General features: G+C 67.9%; 2 protein-coding genes across 3 annotated transcripts; both read left to right on the forward strand.

Moving 5' to 3' along the window:
- SNRNP70 (small nuclear ribonucleoprotein U1 subunit 70) lies at positions 1 to 9,741 on the forward strand. Of its 2 annotated transcripts, XM_071801108.1 has the most exons (11): positions 1 to 718; positions 1,629 to 1,786; positions 2,330 to 2,392; positions 2,953 to 3,007; positions 3,109 to 3,173; positions 3,559 to 3,621; positions 3,754 to 3,835; positions 5,568 to 5,640; positions 7,236 to 7,337; positions 8,310 to 8,397; positions 9,064 to 9,741. In XM_071801108.1, the coding sequence occupies exons 1-11, from the start codon at positions 456 to 458 to the stop codon at positions 9,627 to 9,629; spliced, it is 1,578 nt and encodes a 525-aa protein (XP_071657209.1). In that variant the 5' UTR covers positions 1 to 455; the 3' UTR covers positions 9,630 to 9,741. The 2 variants fall into 2 exon arrangements, with proteins under 2 accessions (XP_071657209.1, XP_071657210.1); XM_071801109.1 differs by lacking the exon at positions 5,568 to 5,640 and having other exon boundaries at positions 619 to 718.
- Positions 9,742 to 10,558: 817 nt separating this feature from the next.
- Positions 10,559 to 15,081, forward strand: LIN7B (lin-7 homolog B, crumbs cell polarity complex component). Its single transcript, XM_071801044.1, has 6 exons — positions 10,559 to 10,660; positions 11,333 to 11,451; positions 11,854 to 11,925; positions 12,672 to 12,881; positions 14,195 to 14,355; positions 14,929 to 15,081. Exons 1-6 carry the CDS (start codon positions 10,621 to 10,623, stop codon positions 14,948 to 14,950), a joined length of 624 nt encoding a protein of 207 aa, XP_071657145.1. The 5' UTR covers positions 10,559 to 10,620; the 3' UTR covers positions 14,951 to 15,081.
- The last annotated feature ends 612 nt before the right edge of the window (positions 15,082 to 15,693 follow it).

Consider the following 15,693-nt stretch of genomic DNA (forward strand, 5'->3'; position numbering starts at 1 on the left):
GGGTGCCCGGACGCCTGGGTCCCTCTCCGGGCCCTTCCCCCCGCCGCTGTCACCGGTTGTCACCCCGGGGAGGGGACCCAGGCGTCCGGGGTTGTGACACCCCCGTGTGACACTGTGTGGGGACCCACACCCCCCCCGGTTGTTATGAGGGGACACGGGGGGGGTGACACCGCGGTTGCCATGGTGACGACACGGGGTTGTCACCGCGGTTGCTATGGCAACAACACGGGGTTGTCACCGCGGTTGTTACGGCGGGGACACGGTGTTGTCACCGCGGTTGCTATGGCGACGGGGCGGGGGTGCCACCCCGGTTGCTAAGGGGACAGGCGGGGGTGTCACCCCTTGTGACCCCGGTTGCTAAGGGGCTGTCACCCCGGTCGCTATGGCAACGACACGGGCTGCGTGTGACACCCCCCCGGTTGCTACGAGCCCCCGGGGCCGCCGTCCCGGTTGCCATGGCGATGCTTCCCCGCCCCCCCCCGTTGCTATGGCGGCCGGGGCGCGGGCTCCGCGTGGCCACGGGGACTCTTTCCCCGCCCCTTCCCCCCCCCGCGGCGGAGGGATCTTCCGCCCGCCCTCAGGCCCCGCCCCATTGGGGCTCCGCCCCTTCCCGCAGCGAGTTCCGGCTCCCGCCGCCGTCCCGCGGGGGCGCATGCGCAGAGGCGCGCGCGGCGCGGGCCAGGCCGGAGCGGGCGGCGGGAGCGCGAGCGCCCGGGGGGTCCGTGCGGGGGTCACGTGGAGGGGCCGGGGGGTCACGTGGGGGGGTCCGTACCGGGGCGGGGGGGGATGGGGGGGGGAGCGGGGCCTGAGGGGCCGAGGAGGGGGAGGGGGCCGGTGTGGGGCTGCGGGGGTTATGGGGGCCTGGGGGGGGTTATGGGGGCCTGGGGGGGGTTGTGGGGGCCTGGGGGGGTTGTGGGGGCCTGGGGGGGTCCGTGTTTGGTTATGGGGGTCCGGGGGGAGCCCGTGTGGGCCTGGGGGAGGTTATGGGGGTCTGGGGGGGGTTAGGGGGGCCCAGGGGGCGGGTGTGGGGCTGAAGGGGCCGAATATGGGGCTGGGGGGGGGGTGGGGGGCCGCGGTGTGGGGTTCTGGGGGTCCCGGGGGGTTCTGAGGGTCCTGGGGGGGTTCTGGGGGTCCCGGGGGTTCTGAGGGTCCTGGGGGGTTCTGGGGGTCCCGGGGGGTTCTGAGGGTCCCGGGGGGGTTCTGGGGGTCCTGGGGGGTTCTGGGGGTCCCGGGGGGTTATAGGCGTCCTGGGGGGGTCGGTGTGGGGCTGGGGGTGATTATTGGGGTCTGGGGGTCGCTGTGGGGCTGGGGGCGGTTCTAGGGGGTCCTGGAGTGGGGGGGGGGTCAGCGTTTGGTCACAAGGACCTGGGGGTCCGGGGGGGCTGGTGGGGGGTCAGGGGGGGTTGGGGTGTCAGGGGGGTTCTGTGGGTCAGGGGGTGTCAGGGTGTCTGCCGGGGGGGTTCTGTGGGTCGGGGGGGTTCTGTGGGTCAGGGGGTGTCAGGGTGTCTGCCGGGGGGGTTCTGTGGTCGGGGGGTGTTGGGGTGTCTGCCGGGGGGGTTCTGTGGGTCGGGGGGTGTCGGGGTGTCTGCCGGGGGTCCTGTGGGTCCTGACCCCCCGTCTCCCCCCAGACGCCCCCACGATGACGCAGTTCCTGCCCCCCAACCTCCTGGCGCTCTTCGCCCCCCGGGACCCCATCCCCTACCTGCCCCCCCTGGAGAAGCTGCCCCACGAGAAGCACCACAACCAGCCCTACAGCGGCATCGCGCCCTACATCCGCGAGTTCGAGGTGACCCGCGCCCCACGGCCCCCCAAAACCCCCCCATAGACCCCCCAAAACCCCCCCATAGCCCCAAACCCCTACATCCGTGAGTTCGAGGTGACCCGCGCCCCACGGCCCCCCAAAACCCCCCCATAGGCCCCCCATAACACCCCTATAACCCCAAACCCCTACATCCACGAGTTCGAGGTGACCCGCGCCCCACGGCCCCCCAAAACCCCCCCATAGGCCCCCCATAACACCCCTATAACCCCAAACCCCTACACCCGCGAGTTCGAGGTGACCCGCACCCCATGGCCCCCCAAAACCCCCCCATAGCCCCAAACCCCTACATCCGCGAGTTCGAGGTGACCCGCGCCCCATGGCCCCCCCATAGCCCTCCAAAACCCCCCTGAACCCCAACCCCCCCAAACCCCCTACCTCCGCGAGTTCAAGGTGCCCCTGCAGCCCAAAACCCCCATAACCTCCCCATAACCCCCCCAAGCCCCCCCCCAAACCCCCCCCCCAAACCCCCAACCCCTGACCCCCCCTTTTCACCGCCTGTCTCCCCAGGACCCCCGCGATGCGCCCCCCCCAACCCGCGCGGAGACGCGGGAGGAGCGAATGGAGCGGAAGGTACGGCCGGAGCCCCCCAAAAATGGGGTGCAGACCCCCCGTGTAGGGCTGGGGGCGTCGAGGGGTCCCCAAAACCGTGGGGATGTGTCCCCCCCGAGATCTCAGCAGCTGCAGTTTTGGGGTGCAGGGCTGGTTTTTTGCCTCCCCCGAGATTTTAGGGCCCCCTGGGTTTTAGGATCCCCCGTGAGTTTTAGGGTCCTCCTGTGAGTTTTAATTCCCACCCCGGGTTTTGGGGTCCCTCTGGGGTTCATTGGCCACCCCCGGGTTTTGGGGTCCCCCTGGGGTTCATCACCCACCCCCGGGTTTTGGGGTCCCCCTGGGGTTCATCACCCACCCCTGGGTTTTGGGGTCCCTCTGGGGTTCATTGGCCACCCCCGGGTTTTGGGGTCCCTCTGGGGTTCATTGGCCACCCCCGGGTTTTGGGGTCCCTCTGGGTTTCATCGCCCACCCCCTGGGATTTGGGGTCCCTCTGGGGTTCATCACCCACACCCCGGGTTTTGGGGACCCCCCCTTTGCTGTTTGGGGGTCCCTGATGTACCCCCCCCTTCGCTCCCCCCCAGCGCCGGGAGAAGATCGAGCGGCGGCAGCAGGAGGTGGAGTCCGAGCTCAAGTTGTGTAAGTTGGGGGTCCCTGGGGGGGTGGGGGGGTCCCCCCTTTTCCCCTGACCCCCCCCAGCCCCCCCCATTTCCCCTGACCCCCCTTTTTCTGCCCCCCAGGGGATCCCCACAACGACCCCAACGCCCAGGGAGACGCTTTCAAGACCCTTTTTGTGGCCAGAGTGGTGAGTTTGGGGGGCCCCCGTGAATTTCTGGGGGTGCCCCCAAATCTGGGGGGGTCCCCCCCAAGCTCTGGGGTCTCCTCTGCATTCTGGACACCTCCCCCCATCCTTGGGGGTCCCCCTTAATCTGGGGGGGTCCCTCCAAGATTCATGGGGTCTCCCCTAATGTGTTTGGGTGTCTGCACTCCTTGGGGTTTCCCCCAATCTATGGGGTCCCCCCATTCCCTGGGGTCCCCCCATTCCCTGGTGTCCCCCCGAATCTGTGGGGGTTCCTCTAACCCTTGGGCTCCCCTGTGATCTGGGGGGGTTCCTCCAGTCCTCGGGGGTCCCCCCAATATGTGGGTCACCCCCCAGTCCCCACAACCCCCTGTATTTTGGGCCCCCCCAGAATTACGACACAACGGAGTCGAAGCTGCGACGCGAATTCGAGGTTTACGGCCCCATCAAGCGGGTGAGCGTGGGGGATCCCCCAAAACCGACCCCCCCAAAACCCAACCCCCCCAAAACCCGACCCCCCCAAACCCGCCCCCTGTTCTGGGGCTCCCCGCCTGTTGCTACCGCTGTGTTCCGCCTGTCCGCGCAGATCTATATGGTGTACAACAAGCGCTCGGGGAAGCCGCGCGGTTACGCGTTCATCGAGTACGAGCACGAGCGGGACATGCACTGTGAGTACCCCCCGCCGCAACCCCCTTTTCCCCCCCTACAACCGCATGTACAACCTCTAAAAAAACCACAACCGGGCCCTCCCCGGGGCCCTGCGGGTAAGTACAACCAGGGGCAGCAGCTACAGGCGGCCGAGGCTGTTAGGGGGTTGAGCCGTGAGCGACTGAGGCTACAGGCGGACGAGCTGTTGGTGGCCGAGGCTACGGGTGGCGAGGGGCACAGGCGGCCGTGGCTACAGGCAGCTGAGCTACAGGCGGCTGAGGCTACAGGCGGCCAAGCTGTAGACAGGCGAGGCTGTAGGCGGCTACACCGGAGGTGAATGGGGCTACAGGCGGCCGGGGTTACACATCGCCCAGGCTACTGCTGGATAAGCTGTAGGCAACTGTGAGGCTACAGGCGGTGGTTGGGGTTACAGGCGGCCACTCTATAGGTGGCTAAGGTTACAAGTGGCCACGCTGTAGGTAACTGAGGCTACGGGTGGATGTCTGAGCTGCAGCTGTTGGCCAATGCTACAGGCAGCCAAGCTACCGGTAGCCAGGGTGACAAATGGCTGAGGTACAGGCTGCTGACCAGCTACAGGCGTTGGCCAAGGCCGTAGGCAGCCGGGGTACAGGTGACCAGGAGTACAGGCAGCTGAGGTTACAGGTAGATGAGCTATAGCTTGTAGACAAAGCTGCTGGTAGGCAGGGCTACAGGCAGACACTGCACAGGTGGTGGTGAAGCTGTAAGTAGCCGTGGCTACAGGCAGCCAAGGTACGTGCAGCGCCTGGCTACAGGCAGCCAAGTTATTGGCAGGCGAGGGTACAGGCAGCCAAGCTACAGTCAGTCAGGGCTACAGGCAGCCAGGCTTACAGGTGACAAACTACAGGGAGGCAAGTCATTGTCGGGCAGGGCTGCAGTCGGTCAAGCTACAGTCAGCCAAGGCAGCAGGCAGCCAAACTGTAGGCCGGCAAGGGTACAGGTGACAAACTACCGGAAGCCAAAGCTGCAGGCAGCTGAGGTAACAGGTGGCCAAACTACAAGGGGTCAGGGCTACAGTCAGTCAAACTACAGGCAGCCAAGGCAACAGTTGGTTAAACTACAGGCAGCTAACGTTACAGGTTCCAAACTATGCGCAGGCAAGACTACAGGCAGCCAAGCTACAGGCAGGGAAAGTTACAGTCGGTCAGGGCACAGGCAGCCAAGGCAACAGGGAACCAACCTACAGGCAGTCAAAGCTACAGGTGACAAACTACAGGCAGCCAAGGCAACAGTTGGTTAAACTGCAGGCAGCCAAGGTTGCAGTCGGTGAAACTACAGGCAGCGAAGGCAACAGTTGGTTAAACTACAGGCAGCCAGGGTTACAGTTAATGGAACTGCAGGCAGCCAAGGCAACAGTCAGTGAAACTACAGGCAGCCAAGGCCACAGTTGGTTAAAGTACAGGCAGGCAAAGCTACAGTCGGTGAAACTACAGGCAGGCAAGGCAACAGCTGCTAAAACTACAGGCAGCCAAAGCTACAGTCGGTAAAACTACAGGCAGCCAAGGCCTCAGTTGGTTTAACTACAGTCAGCGGAGTCCAGGCGGCCCCGGGTGACAAAGCGCAGTGGCAGCTCAGGACGCGCCGCTCTGTCCGCCCCCCTCGCGCGTCCGTGTGTCGGTGCCGGCGGGTCCGTCCGTCCGGGTCGCTTGGCGGGGGGGGGGACGCGGCCCGTGGCCGGCCGGGTGTATTAACACTGTTTTATTGTCACTGCAGCCACCTTTGTGATGGCTTTTGCCACTGCTGGCTTGCAGCTGTCCTAGTGCTCCCCCCTCCAACACCCTCTATGGTTGGTATAAGGGTTTGTATCTGGGTAAGATGCTTTAACCCCCCCGGCAGGAACCACCGCGCGGGGGCGGGGGGGGTCCAGGGAGCCCCCCCGACCCCCCGCGCCGGGGCCCAGAGGAACCGTCCCGGGGGGACCCGCGCGCGGGGGGGGGCGCGGTGACCTCAGCCGCGTCCCCGCCCCGGGCGCCCCCCCCGCTTCCTCGACACCCCCCTTGTTGCGGGGGGGCCCCGCACCCATCCCCCCAGCGCGGGCAGGGAGCAGCTGTTTCCTTCCCCCCCCCACGGTCGCGGCCTCAGTCTCCGCTGAGGTGGGGACGCGTGACCCCCCCTTGGTTCTTTTTTTTGAGGGGGGGCCCTAAGGGACCCCCCCACCCCGTAAAGTGAGGGGGGGCAACAAGGCAGGACCCCCCCCATCCCCCCAGTGTCCCTGTGTGGTTGTTGCCCGAGGCGGGGGGGGCAAGTGCCCCCGCCCCCCCAAATTGGTCCCAGGGTGGGGGGGGCGCCCATGGCGCCCCCACCCCCCCCCAAAATAACAAAGGGTTGGGGACCTCCCCGTGAGCTTGGATGTTTGTGTAGAACCTATAGAATTGTTTGGGGGGGGACGCAGGCCCTATAGCGAGGGGGGGTGGGATTGGGGGCGGGGCTGAGCCCCCCCTGGGTTTGGGGAACGACCCCCCCTGGTCCCAGCGACCGTGGGGCGGGGGGGGTGGCGAGGGGGGGGGTTGTGTCGTGACCCCCACACCCCAGTGCGGGGGGGTCGGGGGGGCCCAGCGGGGGGGCGGGGCGGGGGGGTTGATGGGTCTCAGGTAAGGGCCCCAGCGCCTGCTCAGGACCAGCGGCTGCCGGAATCGGGGCCCCCCCAGGCGGGGGGCGCGTGGACCCGCCCCACCCAGCGCCCCAGGACCTGACGGGAGAGTCCATGGGGATGGGGGGGGGGAACCGACGGCGCCTTAACGGGGGGGGCGGGGTGCCCCGAATTGCAGGGGGTGCCCCCCCCAGGCTGGGGTGAGTGTGGTGGGGGGTGCGTGTGTTGGGGGGTGCGTTGGGGGTGCGTGTGTTTGCTTTGGGGGGGCGTGTGTGCTTCGGGGGGTGCGTGTGCTTTGGGGGGGCACCGCTCAGGTAAGGCACCCATTGGGGAGCCCCCCCAGGACAAAGAGCGGGGAGGGGGGTTCATTTGCAGGTAGACAAGGTGCCCCCCCATAAATAATTGGGGGGGGCTGAGTGTGTTGGGGGGGGCATGGGGGGGGCACCACTCAGGTAAGGCACCCATTGGGGCGCCCCCCCCAAATAAAAAGGGGGGGTTAATTTGGTAATATAGGGGGTGCCCCCGCTAACGTGTGCTGGGGGGGCACAGTAATTTTTTGGGGGGGGGTCTTCTCCATAACCCTTTTTCCTTTCCAGCCGCGTATTTTTCGGGGGGGGGGGGGGGGGCACCTCATTTTGACCCCCCCATTGGGGCGGGGTTCGTTTGTCGGGCTGTTGGTTGGTGGGGGGGGCGGGTGCGTTTCTGGGGTGGGGGGCGGGTTGACCGGACCCCGATGTCACTGATGTGTGCCCCCCCCACCCCGCCCCCCCGGGCCCCCCCGTGTGTTGCAGCCGCCTACAAGCACGCGGACGGGAAGAAAATCGACGGGCGGCGGGTGCTGGTGGACGTGGAGCGCGGGCGCACGGTCAAGGGCTGGCGGCCACGGCGCCTCGGTCAGTGCGGGACCCCCCATGTGGGGGTGACCCCCCCTGGGTCAGGGTGACCCCCCCATATCGGGGTGATGCCCCATATCGGGTGCTGGTGGACGTGGAGCGCGGGCGCACGGTCAAGGGCTGGCGGCCACGGCGCCTCGGTCAGTACGGGACCCCCCATGTGGGGGTGACCCCCCCCGGTCAGGGTGACCCCCCCATATCGGGGTGACCCCCCCGTGGGGTGGTCTGGCCTTTCATGTCCTGCAGGGGGAGGTCTGGGGGGCATCTGGGTCATTGTCACCGGGGTGACCCCCCCGGGTTGGGATGACCCCCCCCCCCCATATTGGGGTGACCCCCCCATGGGGTCTGGCATCCTGCAGGGGGAGGTCTGGGGGCACCTGGGGCAGTGCAGGGGTGACAATGTTGGGGTGACCCCCCCATGTCCAACATCCGCATCTTGCAGGGGGCGGTCTGGGGGGCTCTGGGTGGTCACGGTGTTGGGGTGACAGTGTCGGGGTGACCCCCCATCTGACCCCTCCCGTCCCACAGGGGGCAGTCTGGGGGACTCTGGGTGGTCACGGTGTTGGGGTGACAATGTCGGGGTGACCCCCCATCTGACACCTCCCATCCCACAGGGGGCGGTCTGGGGGGCTCTGGGTGGTCACGGTGTTGGGGTGACAATGTCGGGGTGACAATGTCGGGGTGACCCCCCATCTGACCCCTCCCGTCCCACAGGGGGCGGTCTGGGGGGCTCTGGGTGGTCACGGTGTTGGGGTGACAATGTCGGGGTGACCCCCCATCTGACCCCTCCCGTCCCACAGGGGGCGGTCTGGGGGGCTCTGGGTGGTCACGGTGTTGGGGTGACAATGTCGGGGTGACCCCCCATCTGACCCCTCCCGTCCCACAGGGGGCGGTCTGGGGGGCTCTGGGTGGTCACGGTGTTGGGGTGACAATGTCGGGGTGACCCCCCATCTGACCCCTCCCGTCCCACAGGGGGCGGTCTGGGGGGCACCCGGCGCGGCGGAGCCGACGTCAACATCCGGCACTCGGGCAGGGACGACACCTCGCGATACGACGAGCGGTGCGTTGGGGACATGGGGGGCGCCCTGGGGTCCCCTGGGTCACTGTGGGGTCCCCTGGGTCAGTTTGGGGTCCCCTGGGTCACGTGGGTCCCCTGGGTCAGTTTGGGGTCCCCTGGGTCCCCTGTGGGTCTCTATTGCCTTTGGGTCCCCCATGTCCCCCAGTGTCCCCAATCCCCCCATACCCCCCACACCCCTCAACGTCCCCAACCCCCCCATGTCCCCAGACACCCCAATATGCCCAGTCCCCCCATATGTCCCCAATACCCCCCAGTCCCCCCATATCCTCCCAAACCCCCCAACCCCCCCAGTCCCCCCATATCCCCCCACACCCCCCAACATCCCCAGTCCCCCAACACCCCCAATCCCCCCATATCCCCCCCACACCCCCCAACATCCCCAGTCCCCCCATATCCCCCCACACCCCGCAGCGTCCCCAGTGCCCCCGGATCCCCGCACACCCCCCGGATCCCCCCGCCCCGCAGCGTCCCCAGTGCCCCCGGATCCCCCCACACCCCCGGATCCCCCCGCCCCGCAGCGTCCCCAGTGCCCCCGGGTCCCCCCACACCCCCCGGATCCCCCCACACCCCCCGGGTCCCCCCACACCCCCCGGCTCCCCCCGCCCCGCAGCGTCCCCAACCCCGCCCCGTTCTCTGTGTCCCCGACAGCGACCGCGAGCGCGAGCGCGACCGCGACCGGCGCGAGCGCTCCTCCCGCGACCGCGACCGGCGGCGCTCCCGCTCCCGCGACCGGCGCCGGCGCACGCGCAGCCGCGAGAAGGACGAGCGCGAGCGCAAGCGCCCCGGCAGCCGCGACCGCAGCAGCAAAGAGCGCGAGCGCAAGCGCCGCTCCCGCTCCCGCGAGCGCAAGCGCGACCGCGAGCGCGAGAAGAAGGACGAGGCGGGAGCGGAGCCGCCGGAGCCGCCCGAGGAGCTGGGCGGGGGGGGCGGCGGGGGCGCGGAGCCCGGCGGCCCCGACGCGCTGGGGCCGGAGGAGAAGAACCGGGAGCGGCGGCGGCACCGGGAGCGCGAGCGGCGGCGGGAGCGGGAGCGCGAGCGGGAGCACAAGCGGGAGCGGGGGGGCGGGGAGCGGCGCGGGGAGGAGCGGCCCCCGGGGCCGGGCCCCGAGGCGGGGGAGCCCATGGGGGGCGGGGGCGGGGAGCCCCCCCCCGAGATGTTTCTGCAGCCCGATTCGGGCCCCGACGGCTACCTGGGCGGGGAGAACGGCTACCTGATGGAGCCCCCCCTGGAGTGAGGGGGGCGCGGCTGGCGGAGACCCCGCCCCCGAAAGCGGCCCCGCGCCCCCCCTTTTTGTTCTTGGAAATAAAGGTGTTTTAATGGAAAAAAGCGGCACTTTGGGGGGGGCTTAAACGGGGGTGGGGGGCCCGTAATTGGGGTTGGGGGACCCGTAATTGGGGTTGGGGGGGCCAGTAATTGGGGTTTGGGGACCCGTAATTGGGGTTGGGGGGGCCCGTAATTGGGGTTTGGGGGGGCCCGTAATTGGGGTTGGGGGACCCGTAATTGGGGTTGGGGGACCCGTAATTGGGGTTTGGGGGGACCCGTAATTGGGGTTTGGGGACCCGTAATTGGGGTTGGGGGGCCCCGTAATTGGGGTTGGGGGGGCCAGTAATTGGAGTTTGGGGACCCGTAATTGGGGTTTGGGGGGGCCCGTAATTGGGGTTGGGGGACCCGTAATCGGGGATTGGGGACCCCCCTGGGTGTGAACACCCCCACTCGGGTGGGACCCCCCCCCCCCCTTTTCCTGGTATAACAGGGAAGTTGTACCCCGAAAATGGGGGGGGTTGGACGGTGATTGGGGGGTGTCTGGCCCCAAAATGGGGTTTTCATCAAGTTTGGGGGGGGGTCTGCAAGATGGGGGGGGTGTCCCTAAAGCGGGGGTACCCCCAGTTTGGGGGAATTAGCTCCTAAAAGAGGTGCCCCCCCCCCCCACCCCAATTTTGGGGGGGGTCTCCTCCCCAAAAATGGGGGCTGTGTCCCCCCCAAATTTTGGGGCTTTCGTGGCGCTTTCCGCGCGCACAGTTCGGGTCCTTCCCCCCCCCCCCCCCCCCGGACTTGGGCTCGTCCACGTGCGTGCGCTCACGTGCGTGCTGGGGGCGCATGCGCGGGCTCCTCCCCCCGCCCCTCCCATTTGTTCCCGCGGAGCCGCGCGCGGCGGGGGTCGGGGCGTGGCCGGGGGGGCGTGGCCGGGAGCGCGCGCGCGGGAAGATGGCAGCGCTGAGCGGAGACCCGCTGGGGCTGGAGCGAGGTACGGGCGTCACGGGGGGTCACAGGGGTCACGGGGGGCCAGGGGGGGCCATGGGGGGGAGGGGAGGGGAGGGAAGGGCATGGGTGGGGGAGGGGGTGCAAAGTGTGGGGCTGGGGGGGTGGGGCGTGCAGGGTGTGACGCGGGGAGGGGAGAATATGGGCGGGTCCATAGGGGGTGTTGGGGGGGTTGGGTTGATGTTTGGGGGCCCTTGGGGGGGTTTGGGGAAACATGGGGGGTCCTGGGGGATGCTGGGGGGTCCCGGGGGTCGTTGAGGGTCCTGGGGGATACTGGGGACCACCGGGGGGTTCTGGAGGTTATTGGGGGTCCTGGGGGTCTGTGTGTCACCCGGGGGCTGTGGGGGTCCCGTGGGGATGTTGGGGGTCCTGGGGGGGGTCCTGGGGGGTCCCGCGGGTCTGTGGGTGGGGATGTTGGGGGTCTGTGAGTCACCGGGGGCTCTGGGGGTCCCGTGGGGGTGTTGGGGGTCCCGGGGGTTATTGGGGGTCCCGGGGGGTTATTGGGGGTCCTGGGTCCCCCAGACGCGTTGCGGGCCGTGGAGCTGCTGGAGCGGCTGCAGCGCAGCAGGGGGGTTATTGGGGGTTATTGGGGGTCCCGGGAGGATGTTGGGGGTCCCGGGGGAGGTTGGGGTTCAGGGGGGATGTCGGGGTCCCCCAGACGTGTCGCGGGCCGTGGAGCTGCTGGAGCGGCTGCAGCGCAGCGGGGAGCTGCCCCCCCAGAAGCTGCAGGCGCTGCAGAGGGTCCTGCAGAGCCGGTTCTGCTCCGCCATCCGAGAGGTACGGGGGGACCCCAAAACTCAGCACCCCCAACTCACACAGGGACCACAAACTCACGCAGGGACCCGCACAGGGACCCCCAAACCCACACAGGGACCCCCAAACTCACACAACACTCCAAACTTACACAGGAACCCACATGGGACCCCAAAACCCTCATGGGGACACCACATCCCCATGGGCCCCCCAGTATCCCCCAGGGCCCCCCAACATCCCCCCAGCACCCCCCAATATCCCCCAGGGCCCCCCGATGTCCCTCCTGGACCCCCCAGTATCTCCTGGGCCCCCCAACCCCTCGCAGCCCCCCCAGGGTCCCCCCAAATCCTCCCCAGCAGCTCCTGGGGGCTGGGGGGGCTGCCCCGGACGCCTGGGTCCCCTCAGATCCCTGTGGGGTCCCCCCAGGTGTACGAGCAGCTCTACGACACCCTGGACATCACCGGGAGCCCCGAAATCTGGGCTCACGCCACCGCCAAGGTACCCCCAAAACCCCCCACCCCCAAAACCACCCTGCACCCCCAAAACCCCCACCCCAAACCCCCGCCCCCAAAACCCCCCTGCACCCCAAACCCCACTGACACCCCACATTCTCCAAGACCCCCCTAACTCGCCGTGCTACCCCCAAACCCCCAGGACCCCCCCAACCCCGCTTGGAACCCCCAAATTCCCTGGGTCCCCCCCAAGCCCCCTGGGTCCCCAGGCCCCTTGGGATCCCCCTCGAATCCCCCTTGGGGGCCCCAATAACCCCCCAGGGACCCCGGTGCCCCCGCGCCCCCCCGTCACCCGCTGTGTCCCCGTGTCCCCGTCTCTCGCCCGTGGTGTCACCTCCCCCAGCCCCCCGCCCTGTGTCCGTCTGTCACCTCCCTGTGTCCGTCTGTCCCCGCCCCGTGTCCGTCTGTCCCCCCCGCGGTGGCCCGTCTGCTGTCCTGGTTGCGTCTGTCCCAGTGTCCGTGTCCCCTGTCCCCCATGTCCCCAGTGTCCCCACATTGTCCCCAATGTCCCCATGTTGTCCACAGTGTCCCCGTGGTGTCCCGCCACGTCCCTGTGTCCCTGGATGTCCCCATGGTGTCCTCAATGTCCCCACGTTGTCCCAGTGTCCCCGTGTCACCTGACGTCCCCATGGTGTCCCCATTGTCCCCATTGTCCCCATGGCGTCCCCGTTGACCCAAGTCCCCATAATGTCCCCATGTCCCCATGGCGTCCCCGTTGTGCCCTGTCCCCAGGCCACGGTGGCGGCGTTCGCGGCCAGCGAGGGCCACGCGCACCCGCGGGTGGTGGAGCTGCCCAAGACCGAGGAGGGGCTGGGGTTCAACATCATGGGGGGCAAGGAGCAGAACTCCCCCATCTACATCTCGCGCGTCATCCCCGGGGGGGTGGCCGACCGGCACGGGGGGCTCAAGAGAGGGGACCAGCTGCTCAGCGTCAACGGCGTGGTGAGGGGGGACATGGGGACACCATGGGGGGGACGTGGGGACACCATGGGGGGGGCATAAGGACATCATGGGGGGGGCATAAGGACATCATGGGGGGGACACAGGGGGCTCAAGAGAGGGGACCAGCTGCTCAGCGTCAACGGCGTGGTGAGGGGGGACATGGGGACACCATGGGGGGGACATGGGGACATCATGGGGGGGGCATAAGGACATCATGGGGGGGGCATAAGGACATCATGGGGGGGACACAGGGGGCTCAAGAGAGGGGACCAGCTGCTCAGCGTCAGCGGCGTGGTGAGGGGGGGACATGGGGACACCATGGGGACATCATGGGGGGGACGTGGGGACATCATGGGGGGGACATGGGGACATCGTGGGCGGGATGTGGGGACAAGGGTTTGGGGGGTGGGTGTCGGGGTGTAATGGGGTGTTGGGGTGTAACGGGATTTCGGGTGGTGGGTGTCAGGGTGTAACCGGGTGTTGTTTGGGGGTGGTGTCAGTGTAACTGGGTGGTGTTTGGGGTGTGTCGGGGTGTAACCGGGTGTTGTTTGGGGGTGGTGTCAGTGTAACTGGGTGGTGTTTGGGGGTGGTGTCGGTGTAACGGGGTGGTGTTTGGGGTGTGTCGGGGTGTAACCGGGTGTTGTTTGGGGGTGGTGTCAGTGAAACCAGGTGTTGTTTGGGGGGTGTCGCGATGTAACCGGGTGTTGTTTGGGGGTGTCGGGGTGTAACCGGGTGTTGTTGGGGGAGGTGTCAGGGTGTAGTGGAGTGTTGTTTGGGGGGTGTTGGGGTGTGACAGGGTGTTGATTGGGGGGTGTCGGGGTGTAACGAGGTGTCACAGGTTTGGGGGTGTTGGGTGTCGGGGGAGTAGGTGTTGGGGTGTAATGGCTTCAGGGGGTGGTTTTCGGGGTGTACCAGGGTGTGGGGGGGTGGTTGTCGGGGTGTAACTGGGTGTTGTTTGGGGGATGTCAGGGTGTAACCGGGTGTTGTCGGGGTGTGACCGGGTGTTGTCTGGGGCGCAGAGCGTGGAGGGCGAGCAGCACGAGCGCGCGGTGGAGCTGCTGAAGGCGGCGCAGGGCTCGGTGAAGCTGGTGGTGCGGTGTGACCGGGTGTTGTCGGGGTGTGACCGGGTGTTGTCGGGGTGTGACCGGGTGTCGTCTGGGGCGCAGAGCGTGGAGGGCGAGCAGCACGAGCGCGCGGTGGAGCTGCTGAAGGCGGCGCAGGGCTCGGTGAAGCTGGTGGTGCGGTGTGACCGGGTGTTGTCGGGGTGTGACCGGGTGTTGCCGGGGTGTGACCGGGTGTTGTCTGGGGCGCAGAGCGTGGAGGGCGAGCAGCACGAGCGCGCGGTGGAGCTGCTGAAGGCGGCGCAGGGCTCGGTGAAGCTGGTGGTGCGGTACACGCCGCGCGTGCTGGAGGAGATGGAGGCGCGGTTCGAGAAGCTGCGCACGGCCCGGCGGCGCCAGCACAACAGCTACTCGTGAGCACCCCAAAACGCGCCCCGGAACTCCCCAAAATGTGCCCCAAAACAGCCCGAAACGCACCCCAAAACACCCCTGAAATGCGCCCCGAGACACCCCGAAACGGCCCAAAACGCGCCCCAAACCACCCCCAAAACGCGCCCCAAACCACCCCCAAAATGCACCCCGAACACCCCCAAAACACCCCGAAAACGCGCCCCAAAACACACCCTGAAATGCACCCCAAAATGCTCCCAAAAATACCCCAAAAATGCACCCGAGAAACCCCAAAATGCGCCCCGAAAAATCCCGCACCTCCCAAATCCTGCACCCCCAAATCACCTGCATGCTGCAAACTGCACCCCAAAGATCCTGCAACCCCAAAACCCCTCCCTGAACCCCCAAACCCGACCCAGGAATCTCCCCCAATCCTGCCTGAACCCCCCAACCTCCCTGACCCCCCCACCCAACCTGGCCCCCCCCAAATCCCCTGAGCCCCCAACCCCACCTCAGCCGCCCCCAAATCCCCCCCAGCACCCCCAAACCTGCCTGACCCCCCCAATTTACTGACCCCTCTCACTTTCACCCCATAGGTCGCTGGAATCGAGGGGGTAGACCCCTCCACCCCGCACCCCCCGGGCCCCCCCAAAAACCCAGGGCCCCCCCGCAACGTCCCGTCTGTATATTTGGATTATTTATGGGGCGCAGCCCCCCCTGTACAGTATTTATTGACCCCCCCACTGAAAGGCTGGTGTGTGTGTGTCATGGGATGGGACTCGGACGCCTGGGTCCTCTGGGGCGGGGGGCGGGGGGGCGGACACACACGTTTGCGGGGGGTGGGGCTGTAAGTATGGAAATGAGTGGGGGGGGGTGGGGAAGGGGAGGAGGGGCTGTTGCCATGGTGATGGGGGGGGGGGGTGTGTGTGTGTGTGTGTGGAGCTGTCACCATGGGAACAGGTGGATGAGGTGGTCCGTTTCCATGGCAACACATGGGGGGGGGGGGGAATCCTGTCTCCATGGCAACGCAGTGGGAGGGGCGGTCTGTCTCTATGGCAACGGGCGTGGAGGGGCGGGACCGTTTCTATGGCGACACGGGAGGAGCGGTCCTGTCTCCATGGCAACGCGCCTGGATGGTCCGTCTCCATGGAGACCGGGGGGGGGGGGGGGCGGACACCCGTCTCCATGGCAACGCGCCTGGATGGATGCGCCGTCTCCACGGCGACAGGGATGGAGGGGGCGTGGCCCCGTCTCCATGGCAACACGCGTGCGCGGCCGCCCCCCCCCGCCCCAATGACATCACCCCAACGCCGACCCCGCCCCCCGCCGCCTCCCATTGGCCACCGGCGCCGCCGCTCCCC

The sequence above is a fragment of the Patagioenas fasciata genome, chromosome 35 (genome assembly GCF_037038585.1).
Source record: "Patagioenas fasciata isolate bPatFas1 chromosome 35, bPatFas1.hap1, whole genome shotgun sequence".
In the NCBI taxonomy this organism is placed as follows: Eukaryota; Metazoa; Chordata; class Aves; order Columbiformes; family Columbidae; genus Patagioenas; species Patagioenas fasciata.

Excerpts from the sequence above, each read along its gene's own strand:
- SNRNP70 (XM_071801108.1), top strand. The coding sequence starts at position 456 with ATGGCGATGCTTCCCCGCCCCCCCCCGTTGCTATGGCGGCCGGGGCGC. Across the intron at positions 2,393-2,952 it reads AGGAGCGAATGGAGCGGAAG|CGCCGGGAGAAGATCGAGCG; the intron begins GTACGGCCGGAG and ends GCTCCCCCCCAG. Across the intron at positions 7,338-8,309 it reads CTGGCGGCCACGGCGCCTCG|GGGGCGGTCTGGGGGGCACC; the intron begins GTCAGTGCGGGA and ends CCCGTCCCACAG.
- LIN7B (XM_071801044.1), top strand. The coding sequence starts at position 10,621 with ATGGCAGCGCTGAGCGGAGACCCGCTGGGGCTGGAGCGAG. Across the intron at positions 10,661-11,332 it reads CCCGCTGGGGCTGGAGCGAG|ACGTGTCGCGGGCCGTGGAG; the intron begins GTACGGGCGTCA and ends GGGGTCCCCCAG. Across the intron at positions 11,926-12,671 it reads GGGCTCACGCCACCGCCAAG|GCCACGGTGGCGGCGTTCGC; the intron begins GTACCCCCAAAA and ends CCCTGTCCCCAG.